Source organism: Varanus komodoensis, unplaced genomic scaffold (genome assembly GCF_004798865.1).
Source record: "Varanus komodoensis strain SLA01 unplaced genomic scaffold, ASM479886v1 scaffold1, whole genome shotgun sequence".
Lineage (NCBI taxonomy): Eukaryota > Metazoa > Chordata > Lepidosauria > Squamata > Varanidae > Varanus > Varanus komodoensis.
The window spans coordinates 117,133,419-117,160,946 of record NW_025335268.1 but is presented as its reverse complement, the minus strand read 5'-3'; the positions used below and the strand labels follow the sequence as shown (position 1 = coordinate 117,160,946).

The 27,528-nt window shown below is 39.8% G+C and overlaps 1 protein-coding gene across 1 annotated transcript in view; it reads right to left on the bottom strand.

Annotated features, from left to right (window-relative positions):
* Positions 1–4,127: 4,127 nt before the first annotated feature.
* EIF2B3 (eukaryotic translation initiation factor 2B subunit gamma) overlaps positions 4,128–27,528 on the bottom strand; it is an 89,757-nt gene continuing 66,356 nt past the window's right edge. Inside the window, exons 9-12 of the mRNA XM_044441862.1 lie at positions 27,385–27,462; positions 25,820–25,968; positions 10,969–11,072; positions 4,128–4,334 (exon numbers count right to left, since the gene is read on the bottom strand). Coding sequence (XP_044297797.1) covers positions 4,282–4,334; positions 10,969–11,072; positions 25,820–25,968; positions 27,385–27,462 — 384 coding nt within the window. The 3' untranslated portion in view covers positions 4,128–4,281. The remainder of the gene's footprint in view (positions 4,335–10,968; positions 11,073–25,819; positions 25,969–27,384; positions 27,463–27,528) is intronic.

The window sequence follows — 27,528 nt, the reverse complement described above, 5'->3', positions numbered from 1 at the left end:
ATGCAGGTGTGCCATTTTCAACTAATGTGAAAATGTGCATTCTGTATCTAAGCATCCTAAAGTCATAGAACAGATGATAAGATCTCTGAATCATTCAGCCAATATAAATTTTGGAATACAGAATAAAATAAAGACAGACTGAATGAATGAGATTCTTAATTTTAAGATGAAATTTGAGATCTTTAAGAATCTGCCTAATAAACCAGTCTGAACTTGCCAGATCTCACAAGTTATAGCACCATCATGGCTGTGGAGTCGTTTACATTCTTCGACTATGTGGTAGTGGTGTTTTTTAAACTTGTGAACAGGTTACAATCCCCAGAATAGTTCAATTTGAGGGTGCCTCGGAATGTTCTACTGTCCCTAAAAGGGGATGGTGACAATTTCATGGAGCAACATTTTCACATTTAACACATACAGTATCACAGGAATTGCTCAAAAGTGCTAGATATGGGGTTAATTTAGGCCATACATGAATACCCAGAGAACAGTACAGGGATGCATCTGTAGAGGTAAACAGCCTTTCATCGGAGACAGCTGCTGCTTCATATTTTCCTATATGGAGCCAATTCTTTAATGTGGTTTATTATTCATTTATGAAGGAATGGGCAGGGCAGGATTATAATGTTGATTCTCCTGTGTAAAGTATTTTTTAAAAGTTTCCCTCAGGGGAAAAATGATCAGGAACATATTTATAACTTTACCTAATGAAAATGAACCTTTATTCCTTTAGGCCAATAGCTGGAAGCCTTTCCAGTCTCTTAACAGTCGGATTCAGATGGTGTTTCTCAGATTCCTAGTAAACAGAAACCTGCAAATTGAATATTTAAGAAGGGAAGAACCTCTCTTTCTGACTCACAAGATTTTGAGCACTTGTATTTCACACCACAATCCAAGCATAGTATTTCAAATTGTTTTGTAACCCTTATTTTTAATTATCAGCTCTCTATAATCAGCCTAGAAAAAGGAAAATACAATTTTATAAATAACAATTTTTTTGAGTATGCACGCCCACATTTTGAGTATGCATGCACACACACAGATTTTTTGACATAAACATTCTATATATCTATGTTTAAATCTAGAAGCATGCTTTGTGCATTTAAAGGTATTTGACCTTCAAGACTTCCCCCTTCCCCTGCCCACACACCCTTCCCTCCAGCTACCAACTGCTTGGTGGTTTCCCAGCTTTTGCAGTTTATTGCCATATTGTGAAAGGCCAACAAGTCTCTCCTAAGGTGTCATACTGGCCATAAGAGCTTGAAGGTAAAATCTTTTTGGTTTTTCAGCTCCTCTATTTTGCCTTTGGCCTCATCCTATTTTGTGTTATGCCTTGCCCACTGATGGGATGTAGCCCCCAAGAGATCCTCTGAAATTGAATTTGACTGTTGGACTTCAGGAGGTTCAACAGGAGGATAATGTGTGTTTAGGTTTCTTCTCTCCTGCTCCTAACACCAGAGAAAACATCCTGGACTCAGTTTCAAAAGATCAAGCCCTCAATTTAATAGAACCAATAATCACCGAGTAATCTTGCATTTTTACATATGTGGGTTCAGGGTAGCAGGAACCACCAATTGACTGTAGTGAACCAAAGTAGCTGGGTGTGTGTGGAACCCATGAGGCAGATTCATGAAGTATTCAGGTTTTTAACTTCTCTCAACAAACATAAGCAGGTAGAGGGCAAGCAGGCAATGATACAGAGTCAGGGTGCTCTGTTTTCCATGAATCTTAGCAGTCAGGCCACACACTAAAATGACTGAAGAATGGTAATCGGTACTTTTATGTATGCTACAGGTTGCCAAAACTGTGGAATTAACAACAGGAGTTGGACTGCTTAGTAACATCTCAATGGGTACTCTTCATCAGACCATTCGCTACTAATATCCATCATGACATCCCCAAGTACTATACACCTTGGATGAAGAGCTGTGTGAAGCTTGGCAATCATTTGAGTTTATATCTGCCCAAGCTGGTTTATAATGTACAATTAGTTACCCCTTTCAACATACAGTGGAAACTAAGCCCTAGTCTGAATTTTTAATTGCCGTGGGTTACATGACCAAAGCCTATTCACAGCAGCTCATATCAGATGCTCTTTCTGGTGGGAGAAAAATGAAATTTCCATTTGCACGGAAATCTTCTATGTGATTTTACTGAATGTATAGATCACCTTTAGGGATAATTCCAATCTAACTACATGTGTGTGTGAAATACCCAGAATAAATTTTGCTTTTTCTTTCTTACATACCTGCATATTCTGACAAAATTTGGCATAAACCTTGATCAAGAGGTGATCCTGACCTATCCAATGGATTATGTTGTCATGATGTGGGTCCAGCTCTAAAGCAAAGTTATCTCCATTCAAGGGTGAGAACAAGGTATTGGATGTTTGTTGCTCAAAAGGCACATAGATTGTACAGATTATATATGACTATATTCTCTAACAAACAATCACATCCTTTCAAAACTCATATGTATTCTGTGTGAAAAAATATTTCAGTAACCCTGCAGAAATGAAATGGTATTGCTTTGCTTTAAAAAGGAATCCTTACATTTATTGAAATGCCCAAATGGGCCAAAGCGTGAACAAGTGCACCTCCAAATCAACTTCTAACAAGATTAAAGAAAACTTATTAAAATTGGTGCACAAGTGATATTTCACTCCATTGAGAATGAATTACATTAATAACTCTATATCCCAGAAATGCTGAAGGGCTATAAAAACAATGGCACATACTTTCACTTGTGATGAACAGCTAATCAGTTAAGTTAAAGAGGAAGAAGAAATCACAAAGCAGAAAATCAAGCTCTCCAGCACTGGATTTTTGTTTTGTCTATCAAATAAACCTAAAGCATAAAGCACTTTTGTCATTCCTATAGGCGGTAGCATAATTAACAATAGAATCCTCCTGAAAAAAGAACCAACAAACTAGCTTTCAATATAGAGAAAAAAGTATTGAATTGTTGCTTTAATGAAGAAATTAACATTCCAGATTAAGCAAGATCGGTCTGAAAAATACAAGGACTTTTAATGAAAATTAGAACACTTTTATAGATTTGCAAATCTTCAGGCTAATATAGAACCTCCATATATACATGGGTCATGTTGGAAAGATGCTTTGGAATAAAAAGAAGAGCATAATTTATGACAGTTAACATATAAAGACAAAGATATCTAACTCTTGTACAAATATTAAACTTCTTAATCAATTGTAAAATGGTATTGATTACATTAATGCAGTTCACCCAATGACTGTTTGCTGCTATTGGCTTACATGCTTATAATTAATATACATTGCATCAATTTTATAAGGAAATCAATAAAATATTTTAAAAAGAAATAATATTTTAGGCATGTACATAACATTCTTTCCTTAGCTCCTGGCTCTTTTCTTTATTTTGGGGGGTAGACTTCCTAGTCTGCTATGGATAATTTTGTTTCTGCTTTTTTGTACTTCCTTTAAGTTTTAGTACTTTTTCAAAGGAGGAGTCAGTAGACATCTAGAATGGTTCTCAATATACTGATAGCTGGCGAGCAGGTGCACCCCCCTGCAATATTCTTTCCCCTTCTCTTGACATCCAGTTTGATTTTTGAAGCAAGACAATACTTTGTATTGACCATTTGAGGGATTATAAAACAGATGTAGATATTTGTAAACTGCCTGGAGAGCTCTGGCTATGGGAAGGTAGAGACATGAAATATAATAATAATAATAATAATAATAATAATAATAATAATAATAATAATAATTCAGAAACAAAGTGAATTTAACAGAAAACATTTTTTCCTGCTAAGCATCCCCTTGCTTTTACTGTGTCTCCTCCCACTGCTATCTAATCATTTTGTAACATCATGCAGTCAGCCTCAAGACTTAGTCACACTGTACTATCTTGCTTTCCTAAGGTACTGGAACCCAGAAAGCTGGCATTTTCATCACTATGAGATCAGCTAAGCCGTTCTTTTGATTGAGCACAATCTGTGTGGTCCCTGCTTTTAGCTTGGCTGGCAACACAGGGCTTTTGCTGGATTCACAGGAGCCAATATCACCCTCTGCAAGGCGGCATGCATGTCAATAAGGGGAGGCGTGGTGGAAGAACCAAATGGAGGAGACAGACGGCAAGACAGATAGATGCAACTGTAAATATTTCTTTATTGGGGTCTAAATGGAACACTGAAGCAGGAAAGGCTACCAGTGATACCAGAATCATGCTCACAAGTCAGAACGTTTTGTCGCGCTGCTGGTTTGGGCAACAGAAAACCATCCTTCATTTCTGCCAAACTCAGATTTCCATCAGCTGGTCGGTACCCACAATAACTTCATTAATGTGTTTAGCTGGAAGAGAGAAGAGAAAGAGTTTAAAACTATGCCCTGTCTAACCCAACCTAGGAGGGGTCTGGAATGGGGGAACAGGACTGCTGTTAAAAATAAATAATTTGTTCCCACAACCAACCATCAGCTGAAGGTGTCTTTAATGAGCATGCTTACAAATATGCATCCTCGCCACCAATCAGCAAAGAGACAGCATTAGTGTGGTTGATGGGTGGACAATTCCATCAGCAAGGACTCATGCAAGCCCTAAAGGAAGGCAGTGCTGTAGAAGTTAAATCACAGCACTACCCCACCCAGGCAAACCTCCCATTGGCAAGGAGCTAAACCCTTTTCTGTCAGCTCTGCGACAGAAGCCAGCCCAGAATTAGCTGAAAGGAAAGGGCTATATAGCAGTTTTCACTCCCAGGTAGAAAGGCAGTTCTATTTAGCTGGCTTCATCCTGTTCTCTAACCCAGATAGGCATTTACAAATTCTCAACCTCCTCAGAGGCTGTCTTTTATTCACAATTGGCAAGGCTACAGATGCATTCAAGCTGAAAAGAAAAGAGACGGATTAAAGAAGGTACTTTTAAAAGAGTACGAGAATTTGGACTCTGCTTGGCACGATTGTTTCAGACTGAGAGCATCTGTGCCAAACAGATCCAGAGCCACATCAAAATGTCAGATGAGCATTTGGTGAGGGAGCACTGCCTGGCCCATTTGTTCTGGGTGTTCCAACCTGAATGGCTTAGAGAATATGTCACTTGTTACACAGGAATTTCTGCTGGGAACAGAAGAGTGCTGCAAAAAGCAAGCTCCCTGAAAAAATGCAGGCTCAGAGCACCTCACAGAAAGCTTGGGATCTAGAGGCTGATGAGATTCTGTTGCAAAACAAACTGTAATGTGAATAAATTTGGGAACAAAAATGACTTGGTCCACAGAACACGACCATGATACTGGGCATTAATGACAAAGTGCTTTCCTTCACTGGACAGCAGATATTTCCTGGCAGCATCTCTCCTAGAGAGCTCTCCCTTCAGGGGGAATATGAAAGCTTCTCCTTGTTGTTTGCTCAATTAGCCCCAGACAGATTGCTGCTGGTGGTGGCAAGCTAAGCTGTAAAGGAGGAGGAAGAACAGAAGGGTGTGTGGGAAGGGAAGAGAGAAGGAGTTAGGGCCAAAGCACAAGACCACCACGAAGTTCCAGCCCTCAGGGGCTCCAGAAAATGTTCAGTTTACTCACTCAATTACATACACTGTTTTATAAATCCTTTAAAATAAAACAGAAAACAGTCCCTGGCACAGAATTACTGCTCTATTATATACCAGCACTGAAAGACTTTGCTGTGTATGAGCACTCCTTAAAAAATGGATAGTTTTAATACTAACCACTACCACCACCATTTCTTAAAAGGAACAGAAAGGGGAGGGTGCTGCAATGCAGATATGAGTGTACAAACTCTCTCACACACATGCTTACGCACAGGGTGCTTTGAACCAGTGCAAAGGGCAATCATTCACTCCCTTTTGGCCTACTGGATACTAGGTGAAATAGAGGGGATACACACAAGGGTTTCTGGATGCAGAGAGCAGCTGCAACAAGAGGTCATGAGGCAGGGTAGCTCTGGAAGTTCCATGTGAGAGAAAGGAAACAGGTGGTGCAGCTGGCTTGTTTGTGTTGGTGGGGTGAGCGGGAGCTTCTGATGAAGGTTTGCTCTATCCTTTCAAGCTGTGTTTAGACAATTCAGGGTGCCCCCCTCAAAGGCCCACAGACCTGAAGTGGCTAATGGACTCGCACACTTAAGCTGTCAACACCCACCTCCCAAGAGCAACTGCAACTACCTGGATGGACTTCTGCACTTAGAGATGAGGCTTCATTCATTGGCAGATGCGCTAACTAAGATGGGTGCATCAGAGGTGCTAGTTAACAGGCCTCTTCAGAAAAACTTTATTGCTACATTCGCTGGTCTGGTTAATAAAATAATGAATGCAAGAAACAATACCCTGCTTGGACAACAACTCCTTTGTTGTGGGAATAGGGTATTTTTATTCAGAAGAGTTACTTGTTGAACTAAGATTAAATTGTGTCCATTCACCAAATCTGTACCGATGTCTTCAGGCACAGTGCCGAAGGTCTGGACAGGAGAGCAAATGTCTTACAAAAGTATGACAACAGGACAATGAGAGGCAGAACAGGAACCAGCTTCCACAGGTAGGCAGAGGAATTGAATTTTCATAGACCCATTTGTGGCAGGAAACTGCTCTTTCTCAAAACTCTGAATTTGGTATTTTATACTTCTATACATTGTATTGATCACACAGCAAAGAATACCTGAGGTGAACCATACCTGTGATAATTGTAGAAAGCTGCTTGCATGGCCCAAATAAGCCAGGCTGCCTTCTATGCACTTAGATAAATGGAAGATAATTCCACACCTTTACAGCAACTATAGTAAAGATCCTCTTGAATAGACAGCACATGAAGCAGGACCTGATTTGATTAATTCAGAGTATGCATTTGTGTGTATGTGGTGTTGTCTTAATTCTCACCATAAAATGTTTTAAAGGTTAAATACAGCATCCTGACTTGGATGTTGCAGCAAATTGGCAGAGAACTGAGCAGAGAATATATATGCAGAGTATGAGTATGTTTCAGCATCCCAATAATTTTATAAGGAGTGGCTGGAACCCTGTCTCCTTCAATGAATATTATAACCTGTACCTGAATAGCAATAGAGGCTCACTTTGAAAATTGTTTTTGGTTCTATAGACTATCTGGGTTATGCAGAGATTGGAGACTGTTGGGAAACAGCAGGAGCCCAATTTCTGTATTAAGGCAAAAAGGATGCAGGCCTATGGTTGGAAATTAATTGGGAATTTTATTCTACGTCTCATTTTGTCAAGAGCTGCCAAGGAGAATATAAAAATTCAATTATTTTCAAAGATTTTTGTTGCTGAACCCTGAGGCAGTGTGTGGAAAACAGACGGTTTTGCATTTTGTTTTTGATTTTCAGCCATCGAGCCAACCGGGTGACTTTGGGCCAGTCACAGACTCTCTGCCCAACCTACCTCACAGGGTTGTTGCTGTGGGGATAAGATGGAGGAGGAGAATGATGTAAGCTGCCTTGAGCCCCTTGTAGGAAAAAGGCAGGATATAAATTGAAAAATAAATAAATAAATATGTGATTGATGCATTTTAAGGGCTCCCAAGCAAACTTCTGAAGGAAAGAGGGAGGAAACAAGAACAGGGGATAAACAAGAATTATAAGCTCTTTCAATGAGTGTCTTATATTATTGCAGAGCCACCCATGTACAGATGCAACTATAAGCTGCATATACCCTGCCAGTTCCCTACAGTTAACCTTGCAAGGCCTTCCAGATGCACAGTTGCTATTATACAATTGTCATGTGGTGATCCGGACAGCTAAAAACAAGGTCTTTGACTCACAAGAGCTGTTTACAGAGAGCCTCAGGCCACACAGAGCAGTTTCCTGTTCTGGTGGATTCTAGTCCAGAATAGACTTCTGCATTTAAACTATGATCACTTTTGACTTCTCTACAAAAGCATGATCATAATTACAGAAGGAGACACACTGTTCAAAATATCTAGGTGACAAGAGCCTGGGTATGTTTTTTGTTGCAGAAAACAAAGTTGAATTATTGGGGTACTGCCAGGTGCTGGCTGCAGAGAACATCCTAGCATGCTGACCATATGTTTTATGGGCATGGGAAAGCAGAACATTTGCAATTCCGTGATATGATTTACATAACAAGATTGACTATTACAAATTGTTCAACTTATAGTACCATTAACAACTTGTTAAGATGGGCAAGGAGAAGCAATTCCTTTAATTGTTGTTCTTGAAAGATGTTCATTACTAAACTTCAGATACTACTAGTAAATGAATCCTAGTAGTAAATTATGACCTCTGGACCCTACATGGCTTTCTACAGCATCACAAAGAAGAATTGGAAGGGACAGAAATATGGATATGAATGTGACTGACAGTTTGTTGTGCCAAGAAGACAAAATGTTAAACTTCATGAAGCGCTTGCACAAAAGAAGCAATAGCGCTGCACTATTAGGAACTAACTGGGTTTCAGCAGGAGTGTTCTGTCCAGTTTTGGTCATTAAGAATGTAAACCAAGAGAAACAAATGCAGTAGGGATTAAAAAATAATAAAGCACTTGGTACACATGACATTTGATGGAATCCTAGACTTCTACAGCAGGTGTTTTAAAAGCTGTCACCATAGTTTCCACCAAGTCAAGAAGACAGTCCCTTAATAGTCCCCAAATGTAAAAAGAAGTGTTTACATTTGCAGCATTCATGTTTGTTCGTGACTTAGAGTCAAGGCAATAAGCAACTGGGTATACAATACACTTTAAAGCATCAGAAAAACCTGTGTGTACATTGGCAGGGGCCTAAATAACTGTCCAATTGATCTCATGTGCTGAAAACCAAATCAAGCGGTTGAGACTCGCCTTGCAGCCAAATCAAGAAATATCTAGGTTGGCAGTCGAGTCAGGGATGAACTTGAGTCTCCTCTAATAGAAGCTGCTGATGGCTCAATGTAGGAGGCCTAAAATGCTACATAAGCAGCACAGAATTTGAGAAAAGAAAGATGATGAAAACATAAAGAAGTGGTCAAATATACAACACAGATGGAAAAATGAAAAGCGAGAACAAGTATGTGATAGAATGCTGGGAAACAGCAAAATACAAAATGATGGATAGTATTCCATTAGGCATGACTACTAACCTAGATTATGCTGCACAAGTGCAAATTATGCTAGGGCAATGTCAGCACAATTCACTGATTCACTGATTTCCCCAGAAAACTGGCACACTAGTTACATAATTATGCTAGAATAGTTTACTCTAGAATAATGCAACTTGTATTAGTCTTGCAATGTATAGGATACTGCCTTATGCATGCAATTCATAACAGAATAAACTGAAGATGGACAGTAGGGATCACTTCCTTAGCTGAAAGATTGCCTTGGGATACCAGGTACGCATTTGCCTGAATTACAGTCTTTCAGGAATATGTGAAGTGAAAGATTTAGCCAGTATAAATTGATTAGGCAAGATTAGCTTTCCCTTGAGTTTCTTTCCATGGATTGACTAGTGGAAACAAACTGCACTCTAAAAGGATGTGAAAATAGTTCCCCATGACAGTGGCAGGCAGTGATGCATACAACTGAATGGAGTACAGAAATATCAAACCAAACTGAGAAGGAATATAGAGTGGGATTATAGGAAGCTGCTCCCTACTTTGGAAGTTTCCTGCTCCATCAGCCCAATTAAATCCAAGCCTGACCGTTGGAACCAGTGATGAGCAAGAGATTTTTTTAATGGCAGAACGTAGAAGATTTGCTACTTAGTGCTTTAAAATGTGATGCACTCCAAACTTTAGGGATGAGGTGGCATAAAAATCCTGAAATGAAGAAATAATCACTATCAGCAAGACTGCATGGTAGCTGTTCAGACACATGGGAACTAAATCTGCATTGTGTATATCGCTCAAAGTAGGAAGTAAACTAATTCTGACATATGCATAACAACTTCAACAGAAACAGCAGCATGCATTCGTGTTCCAAGTAAATTATAAAATATAGTGCAAACGCTTCTGCAAGTAGGTTAATACACAGTTTATACACAAATGCAGCAAGCATTTCCACTAGCAACAGTTAAGGTGTACAAATCACACATACTGATAAGGGGGGGAAAAGGCAAGTTAGCTATCACCAACACAATGGAACCATTTAACACAATGCTTTTGTCACAACTACACACCTGAAACAAGAAGCTGCCAAATATTCCCTAGATATTCAGTTGAAAGCTATGGGTTGAGAGCAGATAGTTTAAACAGTCTGTCCCTCATCAAGCTTGGGCTCACCAATTCAGTTGCCATACTGTAACAGTGAGCACCTTCTGATCTACATCATATTTAAAATCAGATCACTGGGGCTACTACTTATTTTGCATGGCTGTGCTGCACTCCACTCCACATGCTTTTTGGTGGAGGGTTTGCTTCCTGAATCCAGGTGCAAGGCAGCACATTTGTCCCTTCAACATCTACTAAAAGCACTTTCAAAGACTAGGGAAGGACTGTACAACTCACCAGGCTGTGTGGTATCTCAGCACAAGCTCATTTTGCATGCACCCATAAACTACCAGGTACTGTCAAGTAACTGAAATTATTGTTTAAGTTGGCACAATGGGTATTCAGGAACCACATTCTGATATCCAATAAAACATGGATCAGGTGGTAGACAGGTAGATAACCACTCTCTAGAAATCTAGTTCAACCTTTTTCCTCCATTTTGATGCAAATCTTCAAATATTCAAGCCACTAGATCATACCTGGATTTGGTGATGTACATGGCAGAAGCCAATAAGCTAACAACTCCTTGTGCTACAAAGGTATTTTAGAAGTGATCCAAATGTGGCCACATTCTTTATTTGGGGCGGGATCCTAAACAACTACTATTTCAAGATGATAATTTTCCTACCACCATGCAGTATTAAATCCATTGATGCTTCACTTGCATTTTGTCCTGCTCAAGAAAGGATAAATCGCAGAAGTGGTGATGGATTAGGAGCGCAGCCCTTTTTGCTACCACTGCTTACATCAAAACCATTCTTCCACTTACATTTGGGATCCAAGTGCTGGCTGTTTCCGATTAAACAGTCCTTGATGTCAGCTCCTTTCTCTATCACTGCGTTATGGCACACAACACAATTCTGCAGCATGCACCTGTAATATAAACATAAATGAAGGGTAAATAGGCATCTGGAAAGTAGGTGAAGCACAGGAATGACTGTCTGACCCAGCCACCAACACCGTAGACAGGGATGTCAAAAAATGATGAGGTAGGCGAAGGGACCATGGTTCAGTGGTACAGGACAAGATCTGCAGGCAGAAGGTTCAAAATCCATTTAAAAATCCTTATCCAGTAGCAGGTGGTATGAAAAACCCTGTGCCTGAGACTCTGGAGAGTCATTGCTACTCAGTGTAGACAATACTGGGTAAATGGACAAACAGCCCGCCCTGGTCTAAGGCAGCTTCCTATGAACGTACCTAGGGAATAGAACCTGCCTTTCTTCAAATTGTAGCCCTTTCCTTTCCCACCCGGGCGCTTAGTTGCTATGACAGAGCTCTACTGCCAGATGTCACAAAGGAAGCACACAAAAGGACAAAGACAAGACAGTTGCCACCTTTCACATCTAGGATGCTTTTCTATTTGTGGCTTCTACTGCCTTGCAGAGCTCCCCCCACACTTTTGTATTAGGGTAAATATTGCCACTGACTTTGTATTCATGCACACACAAATACTCTGCTATGCTAAACCAACAAAAGGCAAGGAAAGAAAGCCAGGAATGCTCTCTGGTTCAGGGATTCCCAATTGGTGCAACCTTTCACACTGTTTGCTAGAATAACAAGGACATCAAAAATAGTAAAAGGTGGATTCTCCTGCTCATAGGCTTTGCAAATGGACGTGTTTTTTACAGTTTATGAAGTGCTAGATCATAAAGAAACTCATTTCATGTTCCTAATGCCACCTTTTCAAAAACACACACATGCAGCACTGGTTTTTTCATTTCTTATGAGAAACTACTATTAAGAGTAATGAGAATTAGCATATCACATACTAGAAGAACGCACTGTCATTACATTTGATTTACTTCTTATAACATATTATGTGCACAGTCAGATTACAGCTGTTGCTTTTGCATCAGAAATAGAAAAAATTAAACCTCAAGCATCCAGCTATTTGTGCAGATCTGATTTCATCACATAACGCAATATCTTGTGTTTCTATTTCTTATGGACTACAGACTGGTCCTTGGGAACTAGACTTGAAATCTAGCCACAGCAATTCACAAGCCATAAGGTTCTTATAGATGGCTTCCAACTGGTTGAATTTCTACAGTGTTCACCAGATCTTCCCACAGGCCTTTTCATAATGAGTCACAAGGCTAAATTGCTTTTCACCATCTCGTTTTTGGCATCAAATTCCAAAATGCTGGAAAAAAGTCAATTTTTGTAATTGGGAAGCATTTGAGAAAAAAATTGTTTGTGCAAAACTAGAATATTTTGTAACTTCTGGATGCAGAAACTATCAACATCACTTGAAACATCAAGCATACAGTTTACATTTTTTCAAGTTAATGTTGACTAAAGTTGAGGATTTAAATGTTTCACACAGAATTCCCGCCCATTTTAGAACAGTACACAGGGGAAACACAGGGACTGTGAAAGTTCTCCCCCTATTGGTTATTGGTGTTGTCTGAGTGGATCATTGCTGCCAAGACTGGCAAGTCATCCCCTGTAAAGCTAAAGACATATAGAAGACTTCAAATACCAAGACACAGGCCTTGACTGGACTTAATGAAAATTCACAGGGATACAATCATAATGCCCTGGGTTGCTAAGGAAACTGACTCCCACCTCAGGCACACAATCACAAACTGAGCTTCTGCAGTCAAAGCAGAGTTGACAATCCTCTTGTTGAAAAGAATTTAACTCCCTCTCTAAGACATCATAGGGTTCAGAGAGGAGCAGGCCTAGGGTATGAAAAGGAGACATTTTGAACAGGCAAGGCTCCCCTTGCTCCAGGCTCAACTGCCGCCCCTCTCACACAGGAAGGCTGCAGAGTTATGCATGATGGAGTCATCTAAGGCAGGTTGCCTTGGCAAGGCCTCTTATTGAGATGTTAATGGGGGGAAGGCTGTATAGACAGCTCTCTCCCTTTGCTCCCTATTGCCTCTGCACAGTTGCTTCCTTTCCAACAACTCCATTTACGCATAGCAGTAATAATATGAAGACTGACCACCCTCCTGTATACAACAGCAGAATTTTTAGAGTGTCCAGGATCCTTTGGTCTTCACTCTGGAAAACCAGAGTGCCACTGGATTCTTGCCATAGTGGCTCATATCATAGTTAATCCCCCCTCCCCATAACTCCTAGCTGGGCTGCAAGCTCTTCAAGACGCCCCTGCTTTGCCATAACAGAAAATTGCAACAATAACTTCCCAAGCCTTATAAGGGACTTATCCTGAAAGATTCTCAGTATCTTGGCTCCAATATAAATGTTGCAGAAGTAAACATACGGTCCCTCCTCCCCTCTCTTTTATTGGTCATTTGTCAGCAGCACTAATTAGAAGGCATTGTACAGCTGTTCTGCCTTTTCTTTCTTAAGAGATTTTCTTCAGTAAAAGAAAACATGGAAGAAGTGCTGGGGAAACATGGAAGGTTACAAGCTGTAGACACCAGCTGGTTCTTGCATAAAACTCCACAGATGACACAGAGTGATGGTACCAGAGGTTTTGTCTGAAAGTACCCAAGGCCTCAAAGGTTCTGCTATGAGACAATACCTAAAGAACTGCTAGTTTTCATTATGTTAGCACACCAGTATAAACCAAGCTAACTAGTTTGCAAAGAGCTTCCAGAACCATCTTCTTAGGATACAATCCTATGCATGTTTAGACACCAATTTCTACAGTATCTTGAATACCCTGGGATAGCACCTTTAAAGATTATAACACATTATAGACAGGGCTAGTAACTTGACCTTGAACAGCCTCTCCATCACACTGAGACTAAGTAAGAGTTCTGTGAAGATCCAAAGCTACATCTTCCCAAGTTTTGTGAGCTTTAGCTGGCCAGTAATAATGATACATACTGATATTACTGCTGTGGAGTTCATTAGGATAAGAAATCCTATTGTACCAGCCTTTGTCAGGTGTGAAGAAGCAGTGAAAGAGCAGAAATATCATTTTGCATGCCAGATGCTTGCAAAACTAAGGTAACATATTTGCTGGCTCCAGAAAGAGAACAGCATACCAGGGCTGGAAACATTTCAGAATTCAATTTCTATTTGCAGAATTTCAAGCACGCATTGATAATTCTAGGCTCTCACTACAGCCCTGCCACACAATAGAGCAGTTTGGCTAGCTTTTACCACAGGAGTGGAAAACAAATTGAAGGAGTAAAACACATTTTGTGGGTGTTCCTTCCACACACTGACAGATGTAATACAGCCATTTGGAAATTACTTGCAAATGCTTTTTTGTGTGCATTTAAAAAATCAAACCAACCAGGCTGCCAGCAGAAGAATTTTGTGTTTATAATTTCAACCTCCTTTCTGTCTCCTCTCCCAAATCCAGTGTAAAGAGTCAGAAAAGGCTTATTTTCTTATATGGTAAGCATCTCAGTTCATGTCAGCCTGATTTCCAATTCTGAGCACTGCATCCCTATAAAATTACAAATATTAATGTCTGTAAGCTCTTACAACAGCTTTATAGCAGCCACCTATATATGGAAGAGAGTAGATTCTAATGAGAAACATATTATTGTTCAAAAATGGCCATTTTTACAGTTTCAGCACTGTGAAAGTGAATGTTTTCCAAACTTAAAATCTGAGGAGATAGTTGCACAACTTTAAGAGCATACAGATTGGCCAATATGAACACAAAATTAGGTTCTATAGACTTTCTCACTCTGAATCCTCTACAGTGCTGGGTGGGAATGATGGGAACTGTAGTCAGACACATCTGGAGGGTACAGGCTGAGGATATCATAGTGTTATGTTAACTTTTTATGTCCAGTAAGTTTTGCACAGACAGTTTTGGTTGAGAATTACAGCTAGGTCTCAAACTGTGAGAACAGTAAGAGCAAGTATAGTTATTAGATCTTAGTATCAACCAAGAAATCAAGAAAAGATACAAAATGATATATTTCATGGGCTGAAAATCGTGTAAGCCCTCTTGGGTTTTATTTATTTTTGGAAAGTGATGAAGATGGACTCTAGTTAATAAGATTAACGAACACCTACACAAATTATATCTAAAGGCTCATATCAGATGGACAAGCCCCATGGTACAATATAAATAAGTCAAAAGATACTAATGTCTAATTTACCCATGGTTTGAATAGGAACTGCTATCTTATTTCATACCATGGGCTTGTTGTCTGAATAAATGACAGAGATAAGATGGCTGGATCCAGAGAAACAGAAAGTGGCTTTCCATTAACACAAGGGGATTCTCCCTCTTCTCCCTTCCAGTAGTCTACCCACTGAAGCCCTACCTGAGGGCTGGGGATCCTCTGAAATGGTGCAAAAGGAGGTATAGGGACTGCAGTGGCAATTGTCAAAAGCTGGAGAATACTTCTTGCACACACCCCTTTGAATGACTAGAAGCACCTCTTCTTGCAGGCTAGGTTCAGCCTATGTCTTATTTTCCATTTATATTTTCAACATTAGAAGTATGACATAGGATAAGAATATTTGATCCACATACATAACTGTGTCAACCTATTTTAATCAACAGTTTACAATCGTATCTGAACTTCCATATGGACAAAACATGGAATTATAACATTTCAGGATGCATTTTCTCACAACCATTGAATGACTTTTTGGAGGATTCATTAAAAAAGTGAAAAAGATCTAATGGCACTCGTGTTTTTCAGCTCAGAGATGGTCTGAGTTAAAATTAATGCAAAAATGAGAACCACATTGATTTTGAAAAATTAGTTAATTACAAAGATTCTAACAATATGTTATTTAGAACCCATTGTCAATTGTTGCCCACAAATTACCAGTATGGAACTAATTTTAAAATGAGAAGGACAAATATGCTTGGAAGACTATTACAGTGTCTGGGATAAAATCCTTACTAAACATTTTTGGACAATTCAGTTATTATTAAAATATGAGACAGGCTTATAAAATAATTATGGTAGATAACTGATTCACAACACATAGAATACAATATATTATAATATTTTAATACATGCTGGAGACCTACTCGGTTGTATTTGTATATGGAAGGGAAATATCCTGACCTTAAAACAAAATCTGTACTTATTGTAACACCTTTAGGCCAAAACAAAAGATTATGAAACTATGCAAGCTTTTCAGGCTTCTAGATCTCTTCATCAAGAAAGATGTTCAAAAGGAAAGAAAGAAAAAAAGAGGTGTGTACATGCACATGCAATTATGAGGGAAATCCACCCACGTCTGATTGTGAAGTCACACTGTCTTGCATATTGTCCCAAAATGGAGTCCCAAGATGGAGGTGGAGAAGGGTCTGCAGACGTTCAAATCAGACTGTAGGTCATGGGATAGTTACAGAGGAGTGTGTGTCTGCCTCTAAGGCTGTTGCAGAAAAGAACAAAAGAAAGAGAAGTGGTAGAACTGACATTTTTGAAAATATAAAATCCAGCTCTTCTCACGACTGTTCTTCATTCTGGGTGAAGCCCAGGAGCTACTTTTACTGGTGGACCAATTAGGAGCAGTTAGGCAGTCTTTATACTAACAACAAAGGAGATAATTTTAAATGCTGTTCAAGGTATAACAAGTCAACTGAATCCAAATTGACGTTTTATCCAAATTAAGCTACCAAAAGAATAAAATCCCAGATTCTGGTGGTACAGACACCATGGATACAATGAATTCCCCCTCCTACTTTAGGGCCCCCATATCCAAAAGTTTATTCCTGAGGGTTGGGAGATACTTTGGAGCTGATCTGGAGGCCTGACTGTGCATAATCCATCTCTTTACCAGGCGGGAGATGATTACTTATTAATATCTCATTTGTTAACACTTTCTAAGATTTTAGTGGCTAAAAATGGGCATAGAGCAAAGTTCAATGATTAAAGAACAGATTGCCAAACTGCAGTATACTGCAAGCTTGTAAAATGTGTGGAAAGAAGCCAACAAGCAGAAATGTTTGCGAAAACATGGCATCCATTCACCAAATACTGAAAGCCTAAGTATAGAGAGATATAAATGTTTATATATTTTTCAGTTCAATAGTAAGATACGTCATCTTCTTCTTTGTCTCCTCCTCCTCCTCCTCCTCCTTTTGCAAAGCGCTTTTGTCAGTGCTGTTAATTTTTTATAATGAAAAGATTTGCAACAACAACACTGAGGAGGACAACCAGGCATTTGAGTTAGATTTGAAATCACAACTGGAGTTTGCTTGAAGCTGGGCAAAAGCCAAATAGCTGAGTTGGTCTCAATCAGTGGCTCTGACCCTGTTTTGTGGTACTAACACAGGCATAAGTACCAGATGCCAAGATATGTTAATGTTTTGTCCAGGTGTGATAAAAGCAAGAGAGGGTTTAGGGGAGGGTTTTATTTTTTAGGAGAGGGCTCACAGAGGAGTGATGACCAAGGAGGCATAAGGGGAGGGGTAGATTACAAGGGTTTAAGTCTTTAAAGCAGAGACCACCTAACAAGATGACTCCAAAATGCTTCTAATTTCACTAGGGCTGCAACCCACCCCTCCCCTCCCCCATACCGCCATTGTAAACAACTAATCCCAGCAGAAAACAACAGAGAATAAAATGTATACTCAATCTGCAGCATTCCAAGCCTTGCTTTATCTTTTATTTATTTTTCTAAGAGGTCAGAGATTGTTTGAAGGGGGAGGGGGAAGGAAGCCAAAGGCACAGGCCATCTCTTGTGTGGGCTTAAAGGAAGCTGTTTTAAAGGCAATGTCCAAGAACGTACAATCTGGAGTTTTTATAGCAGAGCAATCCCAGGCCTCATTCTCTCTCCCCCACCCTCTTTTTGTGGTAAAGCTACACAGCTTTAAATCAAAGGACAGGGTGGTCGATTGCTTCGGAAAGAAATGTAAAGAATTGGGAAATAATTCCTTTTCCTGTTGAAACTATAAATAAGGAAGGATGATTTACACAGTGCCAGGACTGCTGACTTTCAAAGCTTGCTATCTGTCTATAAATCAACCACGTTGAGGGAAGTTAACCCTATACTTAAAGAAGGGTGGGGAAGCAAAGCCTCCACCACCTAAGGTAGTGAGAGTGCCAAGGAAATGTGGCCTTCTAGACTCTTTCGCCCCAGAACACGCAAATGAGGGAAATCAAACATACTGTGGAGGAGTGAGGGATGACAAGGGAGGGAGACCAAAATCCACAGTGTTCAGAAATCCATAATTATAGGCTACCTACCAATTATTTAGGACTCAGTGATTAGAGTAATGAACAGCCATGGAGAAAAGGAGCTTAGATGACTGAGGTCAAGACCTTATGCAGAGTCCCGGCCATAAACTCATCCAGTAAGAAAGGTATGGATGACAAATACCTGCCTTGCAGCCATTCTGGGGAAATGGAGAAGCCTAACACATCTTCTCCTCTATCTGGTGCTTTTTAATATCTAACTGACTCCTGTGCATTACTTGGTAGTGGGTGACATTTCCAACCTAGCATATACCAACCAGCCCTGGTTAGACTTTGCAGGGGAGCTTATATCAGTATAAACAGTTGTAGCTAGAAATGTGGTGGAACATTTGCCTCAAAAAGGGCACTGGGAACTGTGATTAAGTATAATTTATAAGGTGTTAATCCTCTTCATCAAGGATCCTGTGCAAAATTACTGGCAGACTGGAGGGTGTAAATTTCAGACTTGGGGCACCCTAAAAAATCTTGTAGGTGTATAGTACCTTCCCTCAGTCTGGTGCCTTAAGGATGTTGTGGACTTCAATTCTCAGCACTGCTGATTCTTGGCCATGAAGCTGATGGGAGTTGAAGTAGAAAAAATAGCTGCAGGTACCAGGTTGGGGAAAGGCTAGTATACAGAATATTTTGTTTCCTAACAGATTCCTGGATGACCTGTCTCAAAGTTGGTGTTGGGATCCCTAGACATAGGGCTCTGTGAGACTTCAACATCCATATCAAGAGATCCTTATCAGGACTGATTTGACCTGATGGATGCCACTGCAACCATATAGCACACAAAAAGCATTGGCAGTCCAACAGATGTGGAAGAGCATGTATTATTTTACCTAAGCCTAGGATCTGCCGGTTTGCAAACTAGGGCTTTGGACTATTTAAGAAGGGCAGAGGCTGCTACAAATTTGCTTCCCCACATTTGACCATCATGGCATCCAAAACGTTTTAACTTTTTATTAGGTGTTTATAGATAAAACAATTTCTATTTATTTTGATTGGACCACCACTACTGAAGCAGAAACTAAGCAAGAGATCTCTAGGTTTGTCACCAAAACCTAAATAAGTTTCAATTGTTGTTCAAAAATGTTCATATTTGGGCATATTAGTACAGTTGTCAAAGCCTTGCCCATAGGTCATATCTCCATTAATAAATAAATATATCTGGACATCTATTTCAGCCAAATATCTGTTACAAATTTGATGTAACAGATATATATTAAAGTGCCTGGAGCACTTTATCCTTAATCTGTGTCCTTGGTGGAAAGGAATTGTATTCTTCCCAGTGCAGCACATTATTACTTTTTAGAATATATCCAATAGCCCTCTGGATTAGATTAAACACTAGATACAGTTTGCTTACAGTTTGACCTCTCCTCATCCTTTTACATTTTTGCCAAAGAGCAGTACACAACAAAAGAAAAAAAAATCACTCATCTAAAAGATTGGGAAGGTTTTATCATTTCTTTTATATGCATAAAAAGTTTTTGGCTTGATCTCTGGTTGAATCCAATATTAAATTGCCTGGTTGTATCTAAGGCAAAAGAGGCTGTGGCACTGATGTGATAACTAGATTCTGGGTGGCTTAATTATGCAGCAGCAGTAGAAATTTATCACCACCTTCCACTCTCATGTCAAAAACCCTGAGGTTTCATATGTCAATAGTTGCCTGATTACCTATTTAGCTCATCAGCTTGATCAAATGTTTAGTACTTCTTTCTATAGATTTATATGAATTTATCACTGTTTGCGATGAAAGGCAATGAAGATTTCTGTAGCACTCAATGTCAAACACATTATGCAAAACAAGAGATGGAGGTAATTGGTACAAATGACTCAATTCTTCATGCTGAGACTTGGTCTTTTGGCAGGGCATCAGGAAGAGACAGTATCACCAACCACACAAAACGTATTTCACCCAGTGGGCATTCCCATGAGCTCATGGGCCACAATGCAACACTTCTGGGTGGTCTGCTGACTTGGGCCCTCAGTAATGGTAAAGGACATGACGGTGTCAACAAGCGACATTTCTCTATCAGTATAATACAGTGCAGAGCTCATCCTGGAGCTCCAGAGGCATAGTTGGCCAGGCCCAATGCCAAAGCAAGCATCTTGCTGGCTGTTTCTTGTCTGTTCTTTGGCAAGAGTTGCTCTGCGTTTAAATATAAATCTTCCATGGGAATATTTTCAGTATTTTCATCACTTTTACATGGCGGACATCATCGACAAAGCCCATGGAATATAAACAGGTATCTCCAATTCTATGTTGCTGTAGTTTTCTTGGGGAAATGGTTTCTCCAGATGAGCAGCAGATTCTACATCATGTTAATGCCTGAGTACTATGCCTAGCTCATGCTGCCTGATTTATGGCATTCTTACAGCATTAATCACTTTGCATTGGACAATTGTTCTGTTCACCAGTGTGCCCAATGTGAGAGAAGCACACTGTAAACCCAAGAAAGAGTTTGTCAAAGTGACAAAGTTTGACAAAGTGAAGGGGTGGCATCCATGTGACAGATACTATGCTAAAAAGCAGACCACCACAATATAAAATGTGTGATCATTATCACATGAGCTCCACATTATGTACAGCTTTGCAAAGGATGAGGCTAGAGGCAGCTTCATTTTCTCATTCATTCCCACGAAAGGCTTTGTTGTAAAATATATATTTTATGATGTCACGCAAATATTATCTTGGCAGCAAGCTTGTTCTTTGGTATGTATAATGCAAGGTGGAGTGGGGGGAAAGCTTCTGTGCTGTACCCCTATAAATCCTCAACACCACCCTGAACTTAATTAGAACTTTCTTCAGATCACTCACAACTTAGTACATCAGGTGCTGATTTGGCACTATCAAGGAAACAACCCATAAACTTCACAATCAATCTGCAGTTAGCAGCCAGATCCTCTTGCTTTGCTTGTTGGGTTGTTTTTATTTCCCTTTGTACATATTCTCATAGAAAGTAGCATTAAATTGGAGACATGTGGTAGGCGGCAACAGGGCTTAACTCGACACATGTGCTCTCTCTCTCTCTCTCTCTCCCCCCCCACACACACAGCAAATGGCCTGAGTAACAGCAAATGCATTTGCATTATCCACTCAGACAGATTATCTGGAATGTGCACAACACCAAGGAGCAGAAGCTCACTTTCTAAAGACTGTAAAGGTTAGTCAGTTATTGACTTCTGACATTTCTATTTTACCTTGCAATACAAAATATAATCAAAGCAGCTTACAAACAATAAACAACAACAACCAAGCAAAGCAGACTACTCTAGAACAGTTCATAACAGTAGTTTCAGCAACAGTAAACTCCTTAGTGAACAACCTTAAAAATCCTGGTGAAATAAATCCACCTTTGCTGCTCACTAAGAGGTAAGTAGCAATGGGATCATGGATACCATCTTTGATATTCAGAAACTGGACCACCTTCCCAAGTACGTCAAGCTGGGCATCAGGCTTGCAGGATCTACCTTATTCTTTACCAAAACTCTGAGATCCAGCAACCAGAGTCAGGTGCAAAATAGTTGTGAAGGAAGAACACTACGAATTAAAGATTAAGTGTGGCTCTGAGTAAACACTCAACAGAGGAGTCTTTCAGTACCAGAACTGAGTTCACTTTCTATTGCACAAAAATATACGCCTGGTTTTCCCATAATCTTTCTTCCATTTCAGCAGTCAAATTTTGAAAGTGGAAAGTCTTTAGTTGTTAGTTTTGTTAAACAAGTGAGAATCAGGAAACCTTATAGATCTCATGACAATCACATGGAGATCTACTAGTTGACTGCAATCTACTTTCCTCCCTTGCCTGACCTAAGTCTGCAAAAATCTCACTGCTTATTTCTTCACAACTCTTTCAGAAACTTAAACTTTATATCCAGGATTTTCCATCTCAGCCTTCTTCTCTATCAGCAACATTTCCCATCATACTCATCACTTAGCATTCATACCAACTGGCAGTTCTACCAGGAAGGAAAGCATGGCAGCAACTTCAACCCCAAAGAGATTTTGGGTAGCAGGATGACAGACAGATCTGATTCTGGGTAGAGAATCCATTAGAAACCTACTCAGCAAGCCCAACTGAAAGGAATGGAGCCAAATGAAAAACTGGAAGTTGCTTTTATAATTCTTGTTCAGGTTTGAATGGAAAAACTCCCCTTTGGATTGTGCCCTGTGTCAAAGGTAACTTTTGATCCAGGCACCAGAGTGTTTGTTCACATGAGCTTTCAGTCTGTCTCACCTCCACCCCTGAAAGTCTTGCATAAACAACCTCACTTAACTTCATTTTGAGCAAATTGTTTCATTAGTGGAATCTCATCAGACTGGCCTCTACTTTATCACAAGACCAAGCTTTTAAGCCATCAGGCCTTTCAAAGATCTGCTGCAATCCTTGTACATGAGCTTACCCTTGTTTGTTCCCTTCAATTTTCAATCGACAATTGCAGCCTCCAAAATGTTTGAAAAATATAGACATTTTATAGTGTATTGAGTTTGTGAGGCTCCACCAGAAAAAGTGGCATGCATGGGGATTGTCAGAAGAAAGTGAGACAAAAATCAGGTGGAAAGAAGGGAGGGACACATAAACTTGGTTCATAGGTAAGTGGCCGAAGCTACTGTCACTGGCTAGGCCTATTCATATAAAGACTTCATTCATGAGATTTTTGCCTTTTGTTGTTGGAGGCATGTGTAAGAAATTAAATGAATGAGTTCTCTGTGTGATGAGCAGGAGCATCTCACTTTCTATGAGAGATGCACATGTATGAATTCCTACTTCCATCAACATATGAACTAGGGCAGAGATTCTATACACTATAAAGAGGATTCAGAATGACTTCTACAGGCCAGAATTGACGTGTGCTTCTAAAAACACAACAAAATGGAAGTTGAATGAATGAAAGTGATCCAGGGCCATGCTCATATGCAAGAATCTGTGTCTTCACTTGTCAAAAATGGGCTCAGAAAACACATTGTTGGGTTGATTTTGTCTCTGAATATCTTTAACACAATGAATTAACCATGTGGACCCAGAGGCAAACATTTTTAATGCAACCATAGCCAACTTAAACCCCATGGCTTCTGGGAATGTAGCCAAGCACATTTAGCATTTAAGTAATATGCTCAAAATAAATCTGACTGAATTAAACAATAAAAGCAAGGATCCAGTCAAACATGCTTCTATTACCAATGACATCAGTTTTACTCAGATGACATTCATAGCTACTTTAAAATTTGTCATTTGGCAAGCTAACTTCCCAGCTGTGCATGCTAGGAGAACTGGCCTGGAAACTCCAACGAAACGCCACATCCTTCTATCCATGTGATGGTAGCAAATGTAATACTTTAACACGAAGACAATAAACAGTAAATGGTTACAATTATAAAATGTAGGGCACTTTGGCAAGTAGCAACAGAATTCCTCTTCAAAGAGTTGACTGAACATGTGACTAGATGACTAGACACTCCTATTAAATAATGCGTGATATCCATCAATTAAGTATGCTAGAGGTATTTCCCCGACATTCCAAAGCCTAGAGGTATTTCCCCATACATTCCCCTTACATGTCAAAAGCTGAAATCTGGGTTAGAACTCGGTGTTTGTTTCATTGCTTCTTTCAACACCCACAAAACTCAAAATTAGGACCTGTTAACCTTAACACATTTCAGCATATTGCACATGAGCGAAAGGGCCTAACAGCTATAACATACTGCAAGAGCTTAATAAGCTTTAGAACATGCATCTCACACTAAACTGAGCCTACTTTGTTGCTAAGCCATCACTGTTCCTTCTCCCATTCTCTGTCAAATTGACCTAATGTAGATGTTACATTTCCTGTTGGAGTCAGTGTTTCTGTGGGGAATCTCCTGTATCCAGGCAAGTTATCTATTAGAATTTATCCCATGACTAAATGTTATGTTATCCCAGTGTGACTATCAAAGGCATAGATAAGACCCAGGAAAAATTGTCTAACAATTTCTAACACCCACCAGGCACTGGTTCAAGCATTCCCTGAGTTAGCATATGGAAATAAGAGGGTAAGCTGAGTGTCACCCACATACTGATGATACTTCGTACAAATCTCCTGATAATTCCCTGAAGCAGTTTCATGCAGATGTTATAAAGCATGGAAAACGGGGTGGTGCCTTGAAGCAAACCACAGGCAATCAATCACTGAGTGGAAGAGAAGTTCTCCCCTGTTCCACCTTCTGAGACAACTCTGGAAAGGGCCAGATTCACTTTAACATTGTGCCCCCTAAATCCAACCCTGATAAACAATCCAGAAAGATATCAGGGTTAATGGTATCAAAAGCAGCTGAGAAAGCCAATAGTTAAAAGTCCATCCAAATCAGTAAACCAAACTTGCCATAAAGATAAACTGCTTTATACCTACAGACAAATACAAAATAAATTATTTTGACTTAACATGAAATTACTGTATACAGGTGTTGCTTGGCTATAAGTTCTAAATTCCTCTGTATGTCTTCCAGCCAGGTGAAAACTTTCTTAGCCAAGAAAGTGAGCTAATCATAGCTGTACAATGAAAAACCTTATGGGTGCTGAATTTCTCATTTCTTCCAGGATGGATGATTTTTAACCATTGTAGAGGCCAAAAAGAACAAAACCTATTTTCAGTTGCTTGATAAGATTTGATATATAGCTTGGAAGAAAATTCAGTCTGATTATCAGTCTGATGATCTACAGAACTCTCGGGAATTTAGCACAAACAATCATTGTGCATTTTCAAATAATCAACATTTGGTGGACATAAATGGATATTTGTTGCTCATTTGGTGTACAACTCCACATGGTGTCATTCTAAGTTGTGCTTTGGTTGCCAGCATTTGATGTACTTTATATTATGAGCATTATGCTATTGGGTGGCTTCTTATACAAAATACATACATACATACACCCTTTCATACCTGGAAAAGCACTGTGAAACTTTGTGATCAATGTCCATTTATTTCCATGTGCTGCTTTTTGTCCTTTTATCAGGCACCAGCCCAAAACATCTCCTCATATCTAACTACAAGTTTTGGTGATGGACAAAAGCCTTTTGAAAATCCAAACAGTGTTTCCCAGATCACCCATGTTGACATTCCTGAAAAACCTTAAGTTTGGTGAGTCAGGATTTACCTTTGCAGAGTAACCTTGGTAACTTTTCTTCAGCATCACTTGCCCTAAATGTTTGATAACTGTATCTTTAGCAATACTTTCCACCAATTTTCTCAGAGCAGACATTAAGCTAATCATCCTGTTATTTCCTGGGCCCTTTTTTAAAAAATGGCATTTTCTAGACCACAGATGTTAGCTTCCCAATCTTACACACCTATGCAAATCTTTCCCAGCTTTATCCAATTTGCATATTCAAATCCTCATCAATGAAGCTCAGTGTTTTCACATTCCTCATTCAGCTATTCATGCTGACAAAACAGCTTTCACCAAAGGTCCAAAATGTCTGGGACATTTTTCCATCAGTAAATCCTTGTGGTTCAATACCCCTAATGTAAACATAAGACACACCTACCCATCTTCAATTCTGACACAGTCCATGATGATGCAGTTAGTAATTTTAACTTTATCTTTGATCACACATGCAGTGCCAATGACAGAATGTTTAATTGCAGTCTTCTCTCCTATTTGCGTAGATTTACCTACAATGCTGTCAGATCCAACCTAGACAGAAGCAAAAAGAAAATATTGTCAAACTGTCAGAGCATTATGGAGCCCTTGAGAACTCTATTCCTGGGCTGTTGGGACCAATTAGCAGACAAAATACACCCAAGGAAGCATAAACAGAAGCCAATAAGGCAAAGCTGAATAAGATGTGTGATGCCCCATATAACTTCCCTCAGTCAAATGAAGTGTGTCAGTGGTCCAAAGTTCCAGGAGTGATGAACAAGGTCTGCTTTGTTCTGTTCAAGGTCTGCAGAACAGAGGAGGGTAGCCTTTGTTCACCTTGAGCTGTGTGGCTGCACTACAGCTACCATATTGCAGCAATGGTGTTGAACTGGTCAAGATCCTTTGGCTACATCCCTGAAAGGTATAGAGGAGCAGGAAAAAGAAGCAGAAGCACAATGCCAGCTGACCTGCTCTCAGAAGGCAATAGCTACTATTTACAGCAGGGCATATTAGTTATCTGTTGCACTGTGCTGGCTGGATATGCATGCAAGCCCATGATCTTCAACAATTGATATATTCCAGTCATCCCCTTCAAAACTCAAAGCATTTCTGAGATAAGCTGTCTCATTTAAGGACCGTTTGGAAGCTGGACACAAACTCTGGTCTGGTTTGGAAAATGTAAGCAGTCACTTCCTTTCATAGGGTACCTCAATGTGGAAGTCTACAATTAGCCATAGTTTCTTATTTTGTTTGAACCAGGACACTATAATTACTGGCTTTGAAAAAAAGGCAGCATTTTAAATCATGACGTACAGTTGATTTAAGATCCCGGCTTCTTACACAGCTGGCGGTCATTGTTTCTCAGCTTTGGACAAACTATAGTTCTTTCAGCCTTATTCAGGCATTCTGAACCTGAACAGGACAAACACATGAGAAGAAGGAGCATTCCACCTTTATCACATGAGAAGAAGGAGCATTCCTTTATCACATTTGTTGTCCTCAGGTCGTGGAGGATGACAGTCTGAAGAGGAAAGCCTCCTGTGTCCATGGAGGTTCTCCATACAAGCTACAACACACATTTTTAGTCTTCTGGCTCACATGGGGAGTTTTCATGGATACACAAGGTTCTCCTTCTTCAGACAGTCAACCTCCATGAGTTGAGGGCAGCGATCTCGACAAAGGAGAGGAGCAAGGCTGGAGCACTCCTCCTAATGTGTTTGCTCTGTTCAGGTTCAGAATGTCTGAATAGGCTTTGGAGACTTCTTTATTGCATTCTGGCACTGAGAAGGGAGAATGGAAGCTATATATGCACGGGCACAGATATAACCACCTGAATGCAGCCTCTGAGAGCTTTTGTTGCATTATATAGAGAATGAAAAAGGAAGGACATTGTTACAACAACATGCAAAGGACGTCCAATGTTTGTGTCCCCCCACCCGCACCCCATTACATGCTGATGTTGCTACTGACCAGGCATTTGTCAATGATTTCTGCAGTGCTGTGAACCAGTGGTTCTTCTGAATACAGTGAAGGCAGCATCTTAGACACCTGGAATATGAAATCCGAAGTCCAATATGAAATCCAAGTGAGTAGGCAAAAACTATTCTCTGCATT